The 18,408-nt window shown below is 23.8% G+C and overlaps 1 protein-coding gene across 1 annotated transcript; it reads left to right on the forward strand.

Annotated features, from left to right (window-relative positions):
• Positions 1-1,194: 1,194 nt before the first annotated feature.
• Positions 1,195-13,478, forward strand: LOC145835430 (L-2-hydroxyglutarate dehydrogenase, mitochondrial-like). The gene is made up of 12 exons (XM_082943014.1): positions 1,195-1,318; positions 1,879-2,003; positions 3,302-3,453; positions 4,181-4,309; positions 5,564-5,702; positions 6,455-6,492; positions 8,104-8,268; positions 9,323-9,425; positions 9,623-9,677; positions 11,455-11,586; positions 12,789-12,877; positions 13,372-13,478. The coding sequence occupies exons 1-12, from the start codon at positions 1,212-1,214 to the stop codon at positions 13,476-13,478; spliced, it is 1,341 nt and encodes a 446-aa protein (XP_082799140.1). The 5' UTR covers positions 1,195-1,211.
• The last annotated feature ends 4,930 nt before the right edge of the window (positions 13,479-18,408 follow it).

An 18,408-nucleotide genomic window follows, 5' to 3' on the forward strand; every position in this document is an offset into this window, starting at 1 on the left:
ATACAACTTTCAAGGCCAACATTGTTTCATAACAAGAACAGTCTATTTTAATAAAAACAAGTTCCCAAAAGCTAAACCTACTTGTAAACTTTCTTAAAAATTAAAGATTAGAAAATTTACTGTTATTTGAGACAAGATTTTTTCAAGTTTTTTGTAACAGTTAAATGCTTGTATAAACAGCATGTAGCAAAAGGTGTTTACATGATTTAATGTACAAATTTATTGCTAATTACAATTTTTTTTCTTTTAAACTGATCTACTGGATCCTGATCAGAGTTGATCTGGCCATTTTTTGATAAAGAATCATTCAGGTTGGATGCTAACTAAAAGAAACTTATCCAGCTAAATTATGACAGAATTTTGTACTTAAAGGACCTGATAAGTTTTACATAAGCTTTCTTTTGTACAAGTAGAAAAATTTATTAATTCACAGATTTTAGCATTATGCAATCTGGCCATTTTCCTTGGAAAAGCCTGGGAGTTTTAAATTTAGGCAAAAGCAGAAATTTATTACTTCAGGGTTGACTTTAAACCTGAAGTCGTTGATAAACCTGGAATTTGAGAAGTTTTGAAAAAAATACCAAGAGTTTTGAACAAAAATCACTAAAAACCTTTAATTCTGAACAAAAATCATTAAACAACCTAGAATTTGAAACAACTTTTTCGTGTGAAGTAGTAAATTTTGATCTGACACAAAAAAAATTATTGTATAACTTTTTTTTCATTATTAACATTAAAAAAACACATTTAAAGAAGCTTAAAGGTACCTTTTTAATGTATTTATACTACCTAAAACTGTTTTTTACCTTAAACTTAATTTTAAACTAAAAATAGACCATAAAAGTGTAGTTTTAAAAACTTGGAGAAAATTTGCCAAAAATATTTTGTAATCATTTGACTTTAAAATAAACTTTGAATGTTAAACAAAGTCAGATGAAAAGCTGTAATTAAGAAAAATTTTTATATTTTTTAAAATAAAATTTAGAAAAAAAAATTAATAAAACATTTATTTGTTCATCAGAGTTTTACTTATTTTTTGGCCATGTTTAATTAAATTACAAGTTTTTTTTTATAGTAAACAAAACCAGACTCTACCCTTTGCAATAACAAACAGTTTCTAGGCAGTTACAATAAAAGCTAAATAAAACAGCAGTTTTTATTATAACTTTTTAGGAATATATGTATAAATTTTTATAAGTTTACCTTCAAACATGAGAATCAAAACCAGTATATTAAAAGAAACAATCAGTTCATTTGGTAAAGTCACAACTAACTGTCAGGCCAAAAGACTACTATCAACGTCTTATGTTGCAAACAAGTGAGTTTTTAAACTTATTGCATCTTATTTTTATTCTTTTTGTTTTTTAACTTAAAATATTCTTTTGTGTTATTTAGACATCTATTAGAGTTTAAAACAAACAAGTAAAAAATAAAAAAAAATAGTATGTAACATTTATTTAAAACAGTTTTTATTTTTACCTTCAATATACAACACAAAGTTTTAAACTTAAAAAACAATTAAAAAGATATATTTGCTAAAAAACATTTTTGACAAAAATATATTAAGAGTCATTAAGAACATCTTTTTAAATTTTAGTTTTACTTTAACAAAAGTGCATGATTGAAAACTTCTTGTAATTATACAAAATCATATGTTTAAAGTTTATTTCAAATGTTTTAAACTAAAATGTCACTCAAAAGTTTAAAATATCACTTTCTATTTAATATTTGTTATAGTTTTTATGTAGATTTTTCTTTAGTTTTGACTTAAATTAAAATATTTTATTCATTAATTTGTTTCAAATGTTATACAAAATTTTGTAGACAATTGAAAGTTCTTTTTTGAAAAAAAAATGTTACAAAGTTTTAAATTTCTAGTTCAGTAGGAAACTATGATGTCACTATAGTGGGAGGAGGTATTGTCGGCTTGGCAACGGCAAGAGAGTTGAAAATGAGAAAACCAGACCTGTCATATGCCATTGTTGAAAAGGAAGATATTCTGAGTGAGTGAAGTCTAAATTTTACAAAGTTAAAATTTTCAAAAGTAATTGTGTTTTTTAAGCTTTTAGTTTAATTAGATTGTGAAAAATTAAGTTTTAAGCTGTGCATGAAATTTTTTCTTTAAAAATTAAGTTCTGTAAAAATAGTTCTTAATGAAAATGTATATTATTTAATGAACGAATAAAACTATTGAATTAAGAATAAAAAAGGAAGACAAGGGCATGTTTTTATCAAATATTTTCCTTTATATTATATTAAGGGCATAGGGCAGGTGGGGTGAATCACTTTTTTCACAATTTTATCATATTTTATAGAGTTTTAACTAAGCTACAAGATACTTATTACAGATTTTAAAAATTCAAAATATTTTTTTTGAAATATAGTAGGTCACAATCGGAGGCAACAATAGGTTCCTTATGGGAGGCGCAAACTAAAACTGCAAAAACAGACAATTTCACTAAAAATATATCTTCTTCTACGTTTTTTGAGATAGGTACCTAAACTTTTAGGAAATGTTCTTTGCACTATTAAGAAAGTTCTGTCAGAAAAAAATTAGATTTAGATAAAAAATTATAATTTTTTTGCCTTTTTGTCAAAAAATTTTATTTTGAATTATTTTCAAATTTTGTTACAACAGAACTTTTAAATATTGCAATGAACATTTTCTAAAAGTTTAAGGTAGTTATCTCAAAAAACATACGAGGAGGTAGATTTTTAGTGATATCTAGTTGTTTACAGTTTTAGTTTGCGCCTCCCATAAGGAACCCACTATAGTCTCTGACTTTAACCTGCTGTATCTCAAAAGCTATTTTAATTTTTTTAAATCTGTAAAAAGTAACTTGTAGCTTAGTTGAAGCTTAATTAAATTAGACTAAAATGTGAAAAAGGTGATTTACCATCCCTATGCCCTTAATTTAGTATTAATGCAGTTGTTTGTTAAAGATATTCGATTATATCTTCATAAAAAACTTTGTTCACTTCAAGTGACAAAAAGTTTTAACATTTCTTTTCAAATTTCTATACTTTCAATTTTAGTTGTTTAATATTTAAATGTAGTCTATTTATCTGCCAAGTAAACACAGTAGATAAGTGGTCGGTTTATAGTTTGTTTTATTTAATGTTATATTTATATAGCTGTTAAAAACTGAATTTTCTAATATTTTTTTTAAAAGTTAAACATCAGGGTGACAATTACAAAATTTTGATAAATTTCTCTTATAGGAGAGTGTAAAAATAAAGTTTATGTATTTATATGCTAACAACAATTAAAACTTCTATATAAATTCTAATTATTTACCAGGCAAACACCAGAGTGGTCACAATAGTGGTGTAATTCACGCTGGTATTTACTACAAACCGGGTTCTTTGAAAGCCAAATTGTGTGTGGAAGGTTTACAGTTGATGTACAAGTATTGTGATAAACACAACATTCCCTATAAAAGATGTGGTAAAGTTAGTGCTAAAAGTTAAATTACTATAATTACAAGTAACACTCTTTTGAATATGAATTTTATTATGAATACACATAACATGCAAAAGATTTAGTAAAGTCAGTTGTGATTATTATACTTGTGTTTATATTTTTTTATTAAAACAACATTTTGTATAAAAATGTGGTGAGATCTGTTATTTAATGTTTCAAAAGTTAGTTGAATAAGATATAGTTTGTTTATATAAAGTAAATTCTTTGGTTAACAATATACTTATATTTACTACACTGAAGTTTAAAATAAGATAAAAATTTGTTAATAAGTATCAAATAGTTTTTATTGTTGTATTTGCATATAGATATTATACATAACTTGTTTTGTAAATAGTTTGTTTACAAGCTTATATTCTAACTCAAATGCTGTAGCTGTATTTAGAAAATCCGTTTAAATCTCCTTAAAAACTTTAAAGATGTACTTTCCGTTAGCACATCTTTAAAAAGTAAAAGTAATATTTTAAATCACTCATTTTTGTTTTTAACTTTGTATAAGCTGAACTAAATATCTTGTTAACAATTAGTATTAAAAAACACCTATTTAAAGTAAAATTAAAATATTTAGGTTCGTTGAAACTATATCATTGGTATTTATATGTTTACCTGTATGTTGTCTTGCTTTAAAACTTATTTAGATCAATAAAGTCGAGTTGTATATTGTTTGATCTAAACTATTTAAACATAGTTTGTTAACAGCTAATTGTGGCAGTGGAAGATTTCGAAATAGAAAGATTAGAAGGATTGTACTCTAGAGCTCAGGAAAATGGATGCACTGTAGAGATGATTGAAGGAGATCAAATTAAAGATATTGAACCATACTGTCAGGTAAATTGTTTAAGACAGATACTGATTTGTTAATATTATTTTATTTATTGTGCGATGTTTGACTCAGGCATCGTAACCTGAGTCATTTAAACAGAACACACAATGAAATAAAGAAAAAGAAAGTAAAACACATTTATGTTCAACAAATAATAAACATAAACTAACATTGAACAAAGTTAAAATTATAAAAACTCATTAATAAGCTAAAACTTTTTTGCTTGGTACAGAAGGCGATAGTACATACAAACATATTTGTACAAAACTAATAAAAGTAAATTTATAGTCTGCAAAGGGGGAGGCATAGGGAAATGAAACTCATTAATATTACAAATAGAAAAATGAAGATATCTTTAGCTAATTTAGATGGGATAAATATTAGAAAAATGTTATTTATTTAATTTTCTGTTTTGGTTTTGTGGATAGTTGGTGAATTTTACTGATATTTATACTATTCAAAATATTGTTTTTTAGTTATAAGTGATAATGTTCCGCCCTCTCACACGATACAACATCCTGTGGTAACTTGTTCCACATAGTCTTTGCTCTGTGAAAAAATGAACCTTGCCACTGACTGTTGTTAAAATTGTGTTTATATTTTATTTTTGTATTATTTCTTTCAGGTATTATATTTAAGTTTAATATAATAAATATAAATAAACTTGATTTTTTTGTTAGATTTTTACTAGTTTTGAAATAAAAATAGCTATGTGTTCTATTAGTTAAGTAATTATTATGATAAACAATTTTAGTTTTATACATTTTGATAAAAAAAAACCAAAAATCTAGTTTCATATGTCATAAAAATTAAGGTAATCAGTTATAACTACCATTTAAACAAATGTGTTTTAACCGTTAATAGTTTTTGATATACTTAGTTTGTTTTGCAATCAAACCCATTGACCTGCTTGAGACTTGTTTGTGTCAGAATTTTAAAATAAATTTTATCCCACTATTAAAATGCATTTATTAACAACAATTTATTACAAAAGAGAGCTTGTTATTTTGTTATTATAATTTTTTTCTAAATTTTATAACAAATAAGTTTTTTTTTAAGTAAATAAAGTAACCCTAAAACAAACTAAAAATTTTACTTCAAAATTTTTATTTTGCTCTCTACTAATACTTTGTTAAACAACAAGCTCAAAAGATTTGAGGTTTAAATCATCTACAATACTTAGCGATTTATATAAAAGATGATAGAAGAGAATTTTTCACTTATTTTTTTTTTTGATGGGAAGTATTTTTATTTTACAGGGACTAAAAGCAATACACTCACCACTAACTGGAATAGTAGATTATGCAGTTGTAGCAAGAAATTACGGTAAAGAATTTGAAAATATGGGAGGAAAAGTTTTCACTGATTTTAAAGTTGAAGATTTTGTTGATAATGCAGGTGAATAAATTTACTTCAACACCGTTTTTTTACCGTTTCAATTTACTTTTTTTTCAATGTTTTCGTTGTAAGTATTCAACTGAAGACTCCAATGGTATTAAACTTTGAGATTCTTTACTTAGTCTTGTTTGTTGAATTTTAAAACTCTTTTGGAGGTTGTTTACTATTTTTGACCTAAAAAACTTTTCTGTTAATTTAAATAAAAAGACAATGAAATTTGAAAGGACACAATACTTTGCATAATAGAATGTGATTCTTTTATAATAAAGTAGTACAATTTTTTTATAAATAAGTTTTACAACTAGTTTAGTTCTGTTAACTTATGCTCAAAAAAATGTTTTTACTCAAATAAAATGTAGGTTATAATCATTTTTTTAGTGAAATGGTTATATAATGCTATAGAATTTAACAGTTTACAATTTTTTTATTTAAAATTTTTTAAGTTTAGTTGTTTGACTTTTTTGTTAATGTTTTCAAACATTTTAAGTTTTAATTACTCCTTTTTTTACGACGTTGAAAACTTAGTCCTTAAACTCTTTTTTATGATATGAAAACTTGTTTTAATAAAATAGTTTAGTTTTATTTTTTATAGTTTTCATAAAACTTTTTTAGTTTTTTATTATTGAGATTTGACTTTTATCTTTTGTGTATAGACAACTAGTTTTTAATAACTTACAACTTATCATTTTTGCTAGTGAGATATTAAAAATAAATAAGCCAACTAATTTTTGTAATTACAATCTATTTTACAGATTCTGAATACCCAGTAACCATATCAGCTGGTAATAATGTAAGTTTATTTAAAAACATTTATTTCAAGATATACTTAAATAAAGATTGTATAAAATTTAATAATCCAATGAAATTCATTTAATTTTTCTACAAAATAAAGATAAGCAGTTTTTTTTTTCATTATTAATTTAAAGTTCTATCTTGTTATAAACATAGTAAATTTTATACACATTTTGGAATTATTTTTTGACATTCAGTATTACTGTGTTTTGCTGAAAAAGTAGATAATATAAAGTAAAGTTGTTATATTGAAACATTATTGCCACACATACTTATTGTTTTGTTGGTCTATTTTGTATGAATTTAGTTATTTAATTGTGATAGTTATTTATACTGCTTATAATATATTTTGTTTTATAACATAAAATGTTTAAAATAAAAAGAAGAATAATTAATTATAGACAACAATTAAGGCCATAGAGGGGGTCCTAAACTTTTTTTTACAAAAATTAAGTTCGGCTTTTATATGGAAACTTAAAGTACAAACAACAAGCCAGTTTTTAAAGCACTCAAAAATATAATTTAACTTTTGAGATATTTTATTTTTTGTAAAAAGTTTCTGATACAAACATATGGACCACAAATTTTTTGGGGTCAATTTTCTCGGAAATTTTAAAAATCACAAAAAATATATCTCCTTCTTAAATTTTCAAGCAATCTTCTTCAAATTTTCAGTAAATGTTCCTTATATTATAGGAAAAAAATGTAACTCATGAATTTTAATAATTCGAAAAAAAATATGTAAAAAATTTAAAAAAAAGCCTTTTATTTTTCAAAAAAAAAATTTCCTTAATATTTTTGAAAGTCCAAAGTAAAGTTTTTTTGTTATTGTATTAAGATTAGACTGTTAAAGTATGAAGAAAATTGCTTGAAAAATGTAGGAGGAGATAGATTTTAAATGAAATAGTCTTTTTTCGCTGTTTTAGTTTCCCGGCCCGACTTTGGTATGTCATATCTCAAAAAATTATTCAATTTTTTTTTAAACAGTCAAAAGCAACTTAAAGCTTAGTAAAAGCTCTATAAAATAATATCAACTTGTAAAAAACATTGCTTACCCCCTATGACCTTAATAAACTTCAAAATTTTAAACAAAACTAAATGAGAAACATAATAAAGCTAAACATACAACAAAATTAATTTTTATTAAACAGCAATCAATTTATTCAAAATAAGTGTTAGTATGTGGAAGATTGTACACAAACAAAGAATATAAACATAATAAAACTAAGTACATAAAACATCTATTTTTTATTTAAACAGCAATGGATAAACTCAAAGTACAAATAGCATGTGGTAAATTATAGTCAGGCATCTAATAAATGTTTAAACAAAATATATTTCATAAGTATATTTAGATAAAATAAAAGTATTTATTACTCAAACAGCAATTTATAAATTCAAAGTATGTAATTGTATGTGGTGGATCATATTCGGACATTAAATAAAATTAAAAACTAAATTTATTAAAAACAAATATACAATACAATTAGTTATTGTTATACAGCAATCAATAAACTAAAAATATGTAATTGTATGTGGTGGATTGTACTCAGACATGAATAAAATATAAAATGATAATTATATAATAAAATTTAACTATTATTCACAGCAATCAATAAATTCCAAGTACGTAATTGTATGTGGTGGATTATACTCAGACAGACTTGCCAAACTATCAGGTTGTGACATGCTCCCCAAAATAGTTCCGTTCAGGGGGGATTACCTCGTACTGAAACCTGGCAAGGAGTATTTGTGCAAGGGGAATATATATCCCGTAAGTTTGATATTTTTTGTTTTATTTATGTTGAATTGTACTGAGGTAAATAATACTTGTGCAAGAAGAAATATAAATCCCGTTAGTTGGTAGGTCTCAATATTTTTAGGTCATTCACTTAAACTGAGGTAAACAAAATTTATGTAAGAGTAACATATAACCAATTATTTGATGTATACCACCGTAAAAAATATCTATTTGTGATAAATAATTTTTATGTTTTTAATTTAACCTTTTTTTGTTAATAAATTTTGAGACACATTCTTTTTATTTTTAACAATTTTTTAACTTGTTTTAATCATTAGTCTGTAGCTCAAAGCTCAAACCATAAAACCTCAATACTATTTTTCTCAATACTTTATAATATATTATCTAATAGAAAATATTCAAAGTTTATAAGTTAGTTTTTTGTTTTTTATAATGTCTGTTTATTAAACTTAACTTTTAAGTTATACGGAGTAGTAATTGTTTTTATTTGAATGGAAACTGTCTGGGCAATGTTTGCTTAAGATAAATATTTACCTTATGTATAAGGTTGAAGAATTTTTCAAAACATATAAATTAGCTTTTTTTTTGTACCTGTTATCTACTTAAAACTTTTTTTTTTGTGTTTAGGTTGTTTTCAAAACAACCATACAGAGAGTAAGCTTTAACTAATTAATTAAAAGTATAATGGACATTGATCTTGTAAAAAAGTATTTTATTAGGTAATCTGACATAAATTTTGTATACCTATTATATATATCATTTTAACTACTTCTAAAAAAGTTAAAATAAAATCATGGGTAATTAAGATTCAATCAGGCTTAAAATTACTTTCATAGGTTTATGTTTACTTAAACTTTTGTTTTAAATTTTGTGTAACTTCTCTGGTAAGAATTATTCCCAACTTTTATTATATTCTTACTAGGTAATATTTTTAGGTTCCGAACCTTAGATTTCCTTAGGGGTTCACTACACCCCACTCTTATTATTTTATACTTTTAGGTACCAAACTCTAGATTTCCCTTTTTAGGGGGTTTACTACCTTACTCTTATTATTTTATACTTTTAGGTACCAGACCCCAGATTTCCCTTCTTGGGGGTGCACTACACCCCACGCATGGACGGCAGTGTGTGGCTTGGACCAAATGCGGTACTAGCTTTCAAGAGGGAAGGTATAGATTATTTATCTTATATATTTTATATGTGTATTTATATGTTGAATGCATTTTATTTTCTTTATATATATTATTTATTTTCAAAAAAAATGTTTTATGTTATGTTTATACAATTTGTAGGTTAAAACTAATTTCTGTTGTATGTTTTATGTATTATAATTATATATTATCAATAAAATATAAATAATTTGTAGGCTACAACTTCTTCGACGTGAACGCAAGAGATCTTGCTGAAGCTGCTCTGTTTCCGTTAGTTATTAAAATATTTATACAAATATTTTAACTTGTACTCAATAATATTATTTAAACTTGTGTGCTTTAATTGTTTTCTGTTGTTAAGCCTGTTTCCGTTAGTTTATGGATAAACTTATATCAAAAGAATTTACCATACTCAGGGTTCGTGCGCGTCAGGCTAAATCAGTTTTTTTGAAAAAAGTTGAAAAACGTCAGGCTAAATCAGTTTTTTTATTTAAAAATTTGAGAATCTAAGTTTTTCTCAGTTCAAATGCTTATTTTTGATCGAGAAAAATTGAGAAATCTTTTTAAAATTAAATTTAGATGTGAATTAGTTCTAAATAAGTTTTTAAAGACAAAATCAGTCAGTATTTGTAATAATAAATGCTTTTAACATTTTGTTGAATCTCTATAAAAAATATCAAAAATCTTCCTTAATTTGTTTGAGTAGGTTATATACGTCATAATTATGAAAATTCATAATAAAAATACAGTTTAAACATTACAGTTTAGATCAACAACTTAGCTGTTTGTTTGAATTTGTTTACATCAGCTATGTTTTTCAGAGCTTAGTTGATTGAGCTGTTTTAATTTATATTTTAAAGACTTTATACTAAATATTTTTTAGATTAAAACTCCTAGCAGTTTATTCATGTTATTTACTGTTTGTTAAAGTTGTTAGAGATATTCACAACACTCAAACTTAACTTTAAGATATAGGTACTAAGTTTTGTGAAAGTACTAATTTTAGGTACAATTCATTTTTCTTTATAAGAACAAAATGTTAAAGTTTTTTTTTTAATTTAAGTGTAAGCTTTTTAAATCTGATATGACATCAACAATCACTGTATTTATTTAGAGTTTAGGATTTATAATTATGTATCAATATTAAGTACTAGTCAAATCAAAATACTATAATAAACATGTTTTACTTATTTTAATACTCGTGTAAGCGTTTCATTTGAAATTTTAATAAAACACGACAATGCACGTTGTTTTATTATAATTTTTTTGTTTATAACGATTGTGCTTAATTAAATTGAACAATTGTATAAAGTAATATATATTAAAATTTTTACACTAGTAATAGTAGATTAGATATATTACTTATTTTAAAACTTATCACTAAATTTGTTATGTTAAGGGCATAGAGGGGGGGTCAATCACCTTTTTCACAAATTAGTCCTATTTTATTAAGTTGTAACTAAGCTAGTTGCTTTTTGCAGATATTTAAAACTCAAAATATTTTTGGAACAAAGCTGGTTGAAGTCGGAGACTACGATAGTACTAACCAATACCCCCCAATACCTAAAATGAATTCTAAAGGGGATTTTCCTTACTTTGAAAAAATGTCAGGCTAAATTGGTCTCAGTCAGGCTAAGTGAAAAAAAATTCGCGCACGAACCCTACATACTATTTATGACCTAAAAGTAGTATAAGTTAGATTAAATTGGGTACAGTTAATTAAAGATATAACATATTTTAAGTTTTTAAATGTTATTTTAGCTAACTAAAATTTACAGTTAGTTAAGTTGATCGTCTGTCTTTGATTATTAAAGATGATTTTAGCTAACTAATAATTCCCCGAATTAAATCTATGTGTTTTTGTTTGTATTTTACAACATACAATAAAGTTTAGTATATTAAAAGCTAAATACTTTAACTTAAATAGTTTTTTTGTTTTAAAACTTGGTTAATACATCTTAATCAAGTTTTTTACCAAACAATTGTTCAACTATTAATTGCCAATCTTTTTAATTTATAATAGTTTTTCACTGATTTTTTATCACAGAGGTCTGAGAAAACTGGTATTCAAAAACGTTCGAGCAGGAATGACTGAATTGTACCACCTGGTTAATAAGAGAGCTCAGGTCGCTAAATTGCAGAAGTTCATACCTGAATTGAAAGTTTCTGATGTTGTAAAGTGAGTTGATTAAGTTCAAACCTGAATTGAAAGTTTCTGATGTTGTAAAGTATAGATTAATTTTATTTTTCGTTAAGTCAATAACAACACTATACCCAGCTTGAAGAATAATTAATATGTTAAACTTTTATAAATCATTTGTTGTAAAAATTTTTTTTAAACATTTAATATGTGGTATATAATTAAACAAAAATAAGCTAGATAATTATAGTAACATGTTTAAAGTATTAATGCTTCTATAATATTTCTTATTTTACTGCAAGCTAACAAGTATAACTGTTTTAAGTAAATAACACGTTTTTGTGTAAATAAAGATCGAATTCTTACTACTCTTAAACTTTGTTTGTTTACCAAATACAAATATTTTGTTTTTGCCTGAAAGAAATTTTGTTTTCAGATGCCTAAATAAATAAAAGTGATAAAAATTTAACAAAGTTGATATCAAATATTTGTTCGTAGTATCGTAAGCGAACCTGTAAAATTAAAAACGAACACAATGTTTTTCAGTAAAAAAGATCGAATTCTTACCACTCATAGACTTTGTTTGTAAGGCAAACGAAATTAAATAGTTTTAATTAAGTGACAATTTTATTTTGAGATGCATATATAAAAAAGTGTGAGAAGAATAAAACAGCATTTAATTGTGTCGTTGGTTTTTGTTCAGAATGTTATGAGCATTAAAAATTATATTCATAAGTAATAACAGCCGAAGCTTGGCATCTTAGCTACATATGTAAAATTAAATATTTTGCATAATAAAATTATGTTAAATATGTAAAATAAAATTTTGTAAAATTATGTTAAAATCTCAATTTCGGTATAAAATTGTAACTGATATTGTCAAATACACACAGATAAAATTCACATCTATATTATACTATCAAACTATTAGTAAATGACACTTTTTATAAAACTATACAAGCACAAAATGTTTTGTTTCAAATCAAGTACAATTGATAAATACTACTAAATTATTTTCTCTTAGTAACTCTTGTTTTTTTGAAAATCAAAGTTAGTTATGCTACTTAATTTTAGTTTTCAAAGATTGTCAAAAAAATATGTTTTATTTACCATAAAAGAATAATTTTAAGTATTGTTTTTTTTAACTAAAACATATTTTTTTTTGTTTTTATGGCTCTTAAATTCTTATGTAGTAAATATTAGAACTTTTTATTTTGTTTTATAAAAAGATTTTTTTACAGAGGTCCATCTGGAGTCAGAGCACAGGCATTAGATTCAGATGGAAATTTAGTCGATGATTTTATATTTGATCAGGGAACAACACATATTGGTTAGTAAATAATTAATACTAAATGTGATTTATGATTTTATATTTGACCAAGGGACAACACATATTGGTTTGTTATTATAAGTAGTATTTTTTGTTTTTATTATTACTAATAAATTTATTGATATTACTATTTTTATTTATGTTGTAGCTATTATAAAACATTTTATTAAGATACAATTAGTTGTAATAAAATGGGTAAATGTATTAACGATTCTATACTTTTTTTATATGAATGAGTTTTTAATACTAGTATAATTCAGCAAGAAAACGTCTATCTTAAAAAAAAACAATCTATGTTAACAATTTAAAAAATATTTTTTGTTTTAACTTTTAACTGAATTTTTTTAATTATAGGTAGAAGTATCTTGTATGTTATAGAAATATAAAATGTATATATAATGTTATATTCCTCTAAATAATTTATCGTAAACTATTACTTTAAAAAATTTAACCTAAATTTAATCTGTATATTACATAGTATTATTATTTAAAAGGTAAAAGAACACTCCATGTAAGAAATGCTCCAAGTCCAGCAGCTACTAGTAGCTTGGCTATTGCTAAAATGATATATGATGAGGTTGAAAATAGATTTAATATTTAAGATATATATGCTGAAATAAAAAATCGATAAAATATTTAATCAACTTGAAGTCAAAAAGCATTTAATATTTAATTACAAGTTTAAGACAGATTTAATATTTACTTTAATGTATAATAAAAAAGATAAAAATATACTTAGTTACTAATTAACTCAATGTTGTAATCAAGTTTTCAACTTAAAAAGATTGTGAATAGTTTTTTAAGATAATTCAAGTCTTATATTATAAAAAATAAATTAACCAGCTGTAGTTTGTACAACACTTAATACTTTTTTTGATAATTAACTAAAATCAAATATTTTATCAATTTTTCTACTATAGTTGTTTTTTGCAATTACTAATCATTATTTTACAAGTACCATACCTTTTGACACTTTTTATTTTTATTAATATTACTTTTTCAAGTACTGCTTTTATGAGGTGTTTATATTGAAAATTTGCATAACTCTTTTTTTTTTTTTGTTTTTGAAGCTCTGTATGATATGCAAACTTTTTTGTAACTTTTTCATTTTTATTTAGCTAGTTTTCAACATTAACTTTGTTTGTGGTACTTTTTTATACTGTTTAACTTTTAATTTTTTGTATAGATTATTTTATATTTAACTTTAATGTATTATAATTTACTATGCATAACATCAAAATAAGTAAATTTTTTTATCTTAAGAGTTTTAACCTGTCTTACTACACCTAAATATGTTTGTTGAAAAAAAAAACTTTTTCACTGTCATTTGTTAAATGACACATTTAAAAAAATTTTTAATATATAATTATGCCTCAAGTAATTTATTAATATTTATAATTTGCTAATTAATACTATTTTCGTTGTTATGATATTTATAATTTAATAATTTATACTTTGCTTGATTTAGGAAATTGTACTAATTTTATTCCAAACGTATTTCTTTATCGCTTTTACTATTTATTGCCTTAAGCCATTAATAACCAGTTTCAAAATTGTATTCGTGGTTTTCAACGTACATACATGTTTAAAGTTCTAAATACTATTATGTTATTTTGTAACTTAATATTTTTTATTGTAGTACTTTTTTTTTAGAATTTTTTTTTTTGTTTTTTTAGTTATGGCTATTTATCATACAAGATTTTCGGCGGATACATTTAAAAAGTAGTTTTTAAGTTCAAAATAAAGTTAAGTTTTTGAATTTTTTCATTATTCTTACATACTTTTAACATTTTTTTTTTTTGGTGTTTAACGAATATATAAGGTGGACTGACTTTAATATCAGATATAAATGTTTATAGTAGATATAGTCCATTTTTAAAACTGGAAAACTTTAAAATAAAACATAAAAGCTCAAAGGGTTTACAAAAGAAAATTCTGTTTAAGGAGCTAGATTTGGATTGGCAGGGTTATTATAAAACATTGAATCCTGAAAAACCCTTGAATTTGACAATTTAGGCAGAAAAAATCTGATTTTGAGAAATTTTGAAAAAAACGATGAATTTTGACAAAAATCACTAAAAAACCTCGAAATTTAAACAATTTTACATGTAAAGTAGTAAAATTTTAACTTGACTCAAAAAATTTACCATATAGATTAAAAAAATTTGTCATCATCAAAAATTTTTTTGTACTACAAAACACATTTAAAGTAGCCTCAAAGTATATTTTAAATTTTGTTTTACTATATAACACATTTTTTTACTTTGAATTTAAACTAAAAATAGACCCAATAACGTGTACTTTTAAGGCTTGGAAATAGTTTTACACAAAAATTTGGCAACCCTGGATTGTTTGTAATTTTTCAATGTTTTTTTATCTATGTTAACAGTATGCAGTGGTAAGTTTTGAGTTAAAAATTATCAAAGTATTATATTATTACACTCTGTAAATTTTTGAATGCAAAACAAAATAGTTTCAAAATAAGAGTTAGTTTAATAAAAAGTGAAAAAAATTGATGGAATTAGACAGTTTTATATATTGTATTCATGTTGTTTTAGTAAAACTAGATTCTGTTTTAAAAACGTTTTTTTAACATACAATAGCAACATAAATGTTTGATCAACAAACCACAAGCTTTCAGTAGACTTAGATCCGGGCTTCTTCTTCATTGAATTGTCAGTCACAACTTAGAAAACAGTAGTCGTCAATCTACAATCGGTTAATAATGTTTTACTATAAAGGCAGCCGTTTGCTGATGTAATCATATAGTGATAATAAAAACATGAATAATATTTTAAAAGCTATTGTCAATACAGTTACATGTTAGAGCTTAAGAAATACTTTTTAATATAAAACTTTTTTTTTATCTCATATTAGCGAATGTTTAAACTTTCCAGATATATGAAAACTTGCAGTTTTGTTTTATGATAGTTGTAAACAAAAAATAGTACGCAACTGTGTTTAATTTAGTTCACAAAAATTTACAGATTTGCTGACAAAACTATTGAATTACATATATTTTGAAATATTTAGTTACTTTATGATGATGAATGATAGCATTTAGGTTCAATAATTTTTCTAGAATGAAATACAAGTTGTTTATTGCGCAAACCAAATAAAGCGTATAATTAATTAAAACAAAGTTCACTGCTCTTATAATTTTTTTACAACATCATATGCTATAACTTTTTAAGGACTTGAAATTTTTAACAGATAAAATAATTATTTTCATTTTTACTTTAACTGTTGTTCATTGAAAATAAGCTCTGGAAACATTATGATATTTTTTATCAAAATTTAAACCAGCACGTACTTTTTTAGTTTTCCATTTAAATAATTTTTTACACCTCAACCACTACTTACGCCAGTTTTCATTAAAGCATTAAATTTCTCTTAAAAGTCCAGTGTTGTTATTTTGTTTCATTGTGTTAGGTTCTGGCTCTTCTGATAGCTTTTATTTCGTTAGGGTTCCTACTCTGTCATTCATTTAAAGAAGTGTTTCAGATTTTATAGTAAGAATAGTAAGCTTTATTGTAATGTGATTTTCAAACACTATATTTAAATGCATACTTTTTAAGAATTCAGTAGGAGAATAAAAATCTCTCAACTACTAAAAGAATAAGAATTGAGTTAAAAAGTATTTATTACATGCTTATTTTGTTTCACACATGTTTCGTTAATTTAATGTTTATCACAAAAAGAAATTAGATGTAAATTTGAAAAAGTCTAAAAAATATTTTTTGTTATATTTTTTATAAAAGTTGTTCTCTAAAATAGCTCACATTAAAATCCTACTTGGTTTTTTATTTTACTATTTTTATTTTATTTTAAATATTAAGATTTAAAGGTACCAACCGTGTCTAATAAATATTAACTCCAAAAGTTTATATATACAGTTTTTGACTCAAAGAAGATACAACAGCTAACAGTATGTGTTTGACCAATTAAAAATATTCTTTTTCTTTACATAAAGGAATTATTAAACATTATTAAATTATAAACAATATAATAAAGCATTTAAAACTGCAGAAAAATATAAATGACAATTCAACTAAATATAACATTTTACAGGTTAGGTTTTGTTGTTATTTTAAGTCAGACTCTGTTCAAAAATGGCTTAAAAGTTTAAAATAATTTAAGTTTTAGACAAATCTAAGACATAACTACAGATATAGTTGTCTTAACAAAAAAATATATAAATGAGATTTAAATACAGCGAGTAGAGAACATTGATAAATGTTTACATTTGTGCTAGGCATTGAAAGTTCATTCTAATTTTTTTATACTTTATTAATGTATAAAACGTCTTGTAAAAAATTGCTAAGTTTATCCGTATAGTTTAAAATCGCTTACACTAACATTTAACTACTAAATATAAACAGTCTTATTGCTTTTTTACGACATCAAAGTTTCTAGATGTTGACAAAAAAGAACTAATAATAAAAGAAGTTCGAAAAGTTAAATAAAAATGTTAGTAAAGTTTTGCTCTTAAATATTTTCAAAAACTATAAAATTTTTCTTCAAACTTAAACAGAACAAACATTTTTGTATTATTACCTATAGAGTACCTCAATAGCATAATTTATATAGACATTATAGTAGAAAGTAAAAGTGTTTGGACTAACAAAATAAAATTTACTTTATGGAAAACATTGTTTAGAGTTTTTAAGTTTTGAAACTTCATAAAATCTTCTTAACAATAATTATTACTGAAAAGTGCGCTTAGAAAACTAAACTAAATAAGAAAGTCGAAAGTACTAACTTAACAATAAAGTACAAATCATTTCAAAATTTTTATTTTAAAAATATAAATGTTTAAAGCAAAATGATATCAAAACTTAAAATATGAAATTAAATAAAGGTATAATATGTGTATGAAATATTTATTACATTTTTTTACAATCTAGATTAATTTTATAGTATAACAAAACTGTATCTTAATTTGAAAAATTAATTCTAACTCTGTCCTGAAAAATACTTTAAAAGGGATCCAAGTGGTATGCAACTGGATAACATAAAGGTTATTTAGTGCAACAGGTCCTAGGACCAAAAGTTTTGAGTGCTTATTTTTTTTTTTAACAAACAAAACTTTGTTAAATGCATTAAAAGATATTTAGTTAAATAAATAAATACTTTTTGTGGACATATAAGTATTTTGTACTTCACTCAATTCAACAAAAAAACTTCAATGTATAAACTTTGTTTGTGCTTAAAAAAACTTAAATCTGGTTGAATGAAAATAACTTAAGTTCTGCATTAAATTCTGTATTTGTAAACTGTATTTATTAAAACGTTTAATCTTCTCCGCGTTGTTATACTTTTTCTTTGAGTACAACTTAATTAGCATATTTTATTAAAATCTATTAAGTGCAAAGTTTTTGATGTTGCTGTTCACAGACATTTTTTGATGTCAGTTACCTTTCAAATTTACAAAGTAACGGAAAACTTTAAAGTTTTCATGGTAAAATTAATAAAGATATATAATTAACTATTTGTTACTCTTGTTTAATTACTTCAACATTTTAATAAAA

The sequence above is a fragment of the Thalia democratica genome, chromosome 5, assembly GCF_965202585.1.
Source record: "Thalia democratica chromosome 5, ktThaDemo2.hap1.1, whole genome shotgun sequence".
Lineage (NCBI taxonomy): Eukaryota > Metazoa > Chordata > Thaliacea > Salpida > Salpidae > Thalia > Thalia democratica.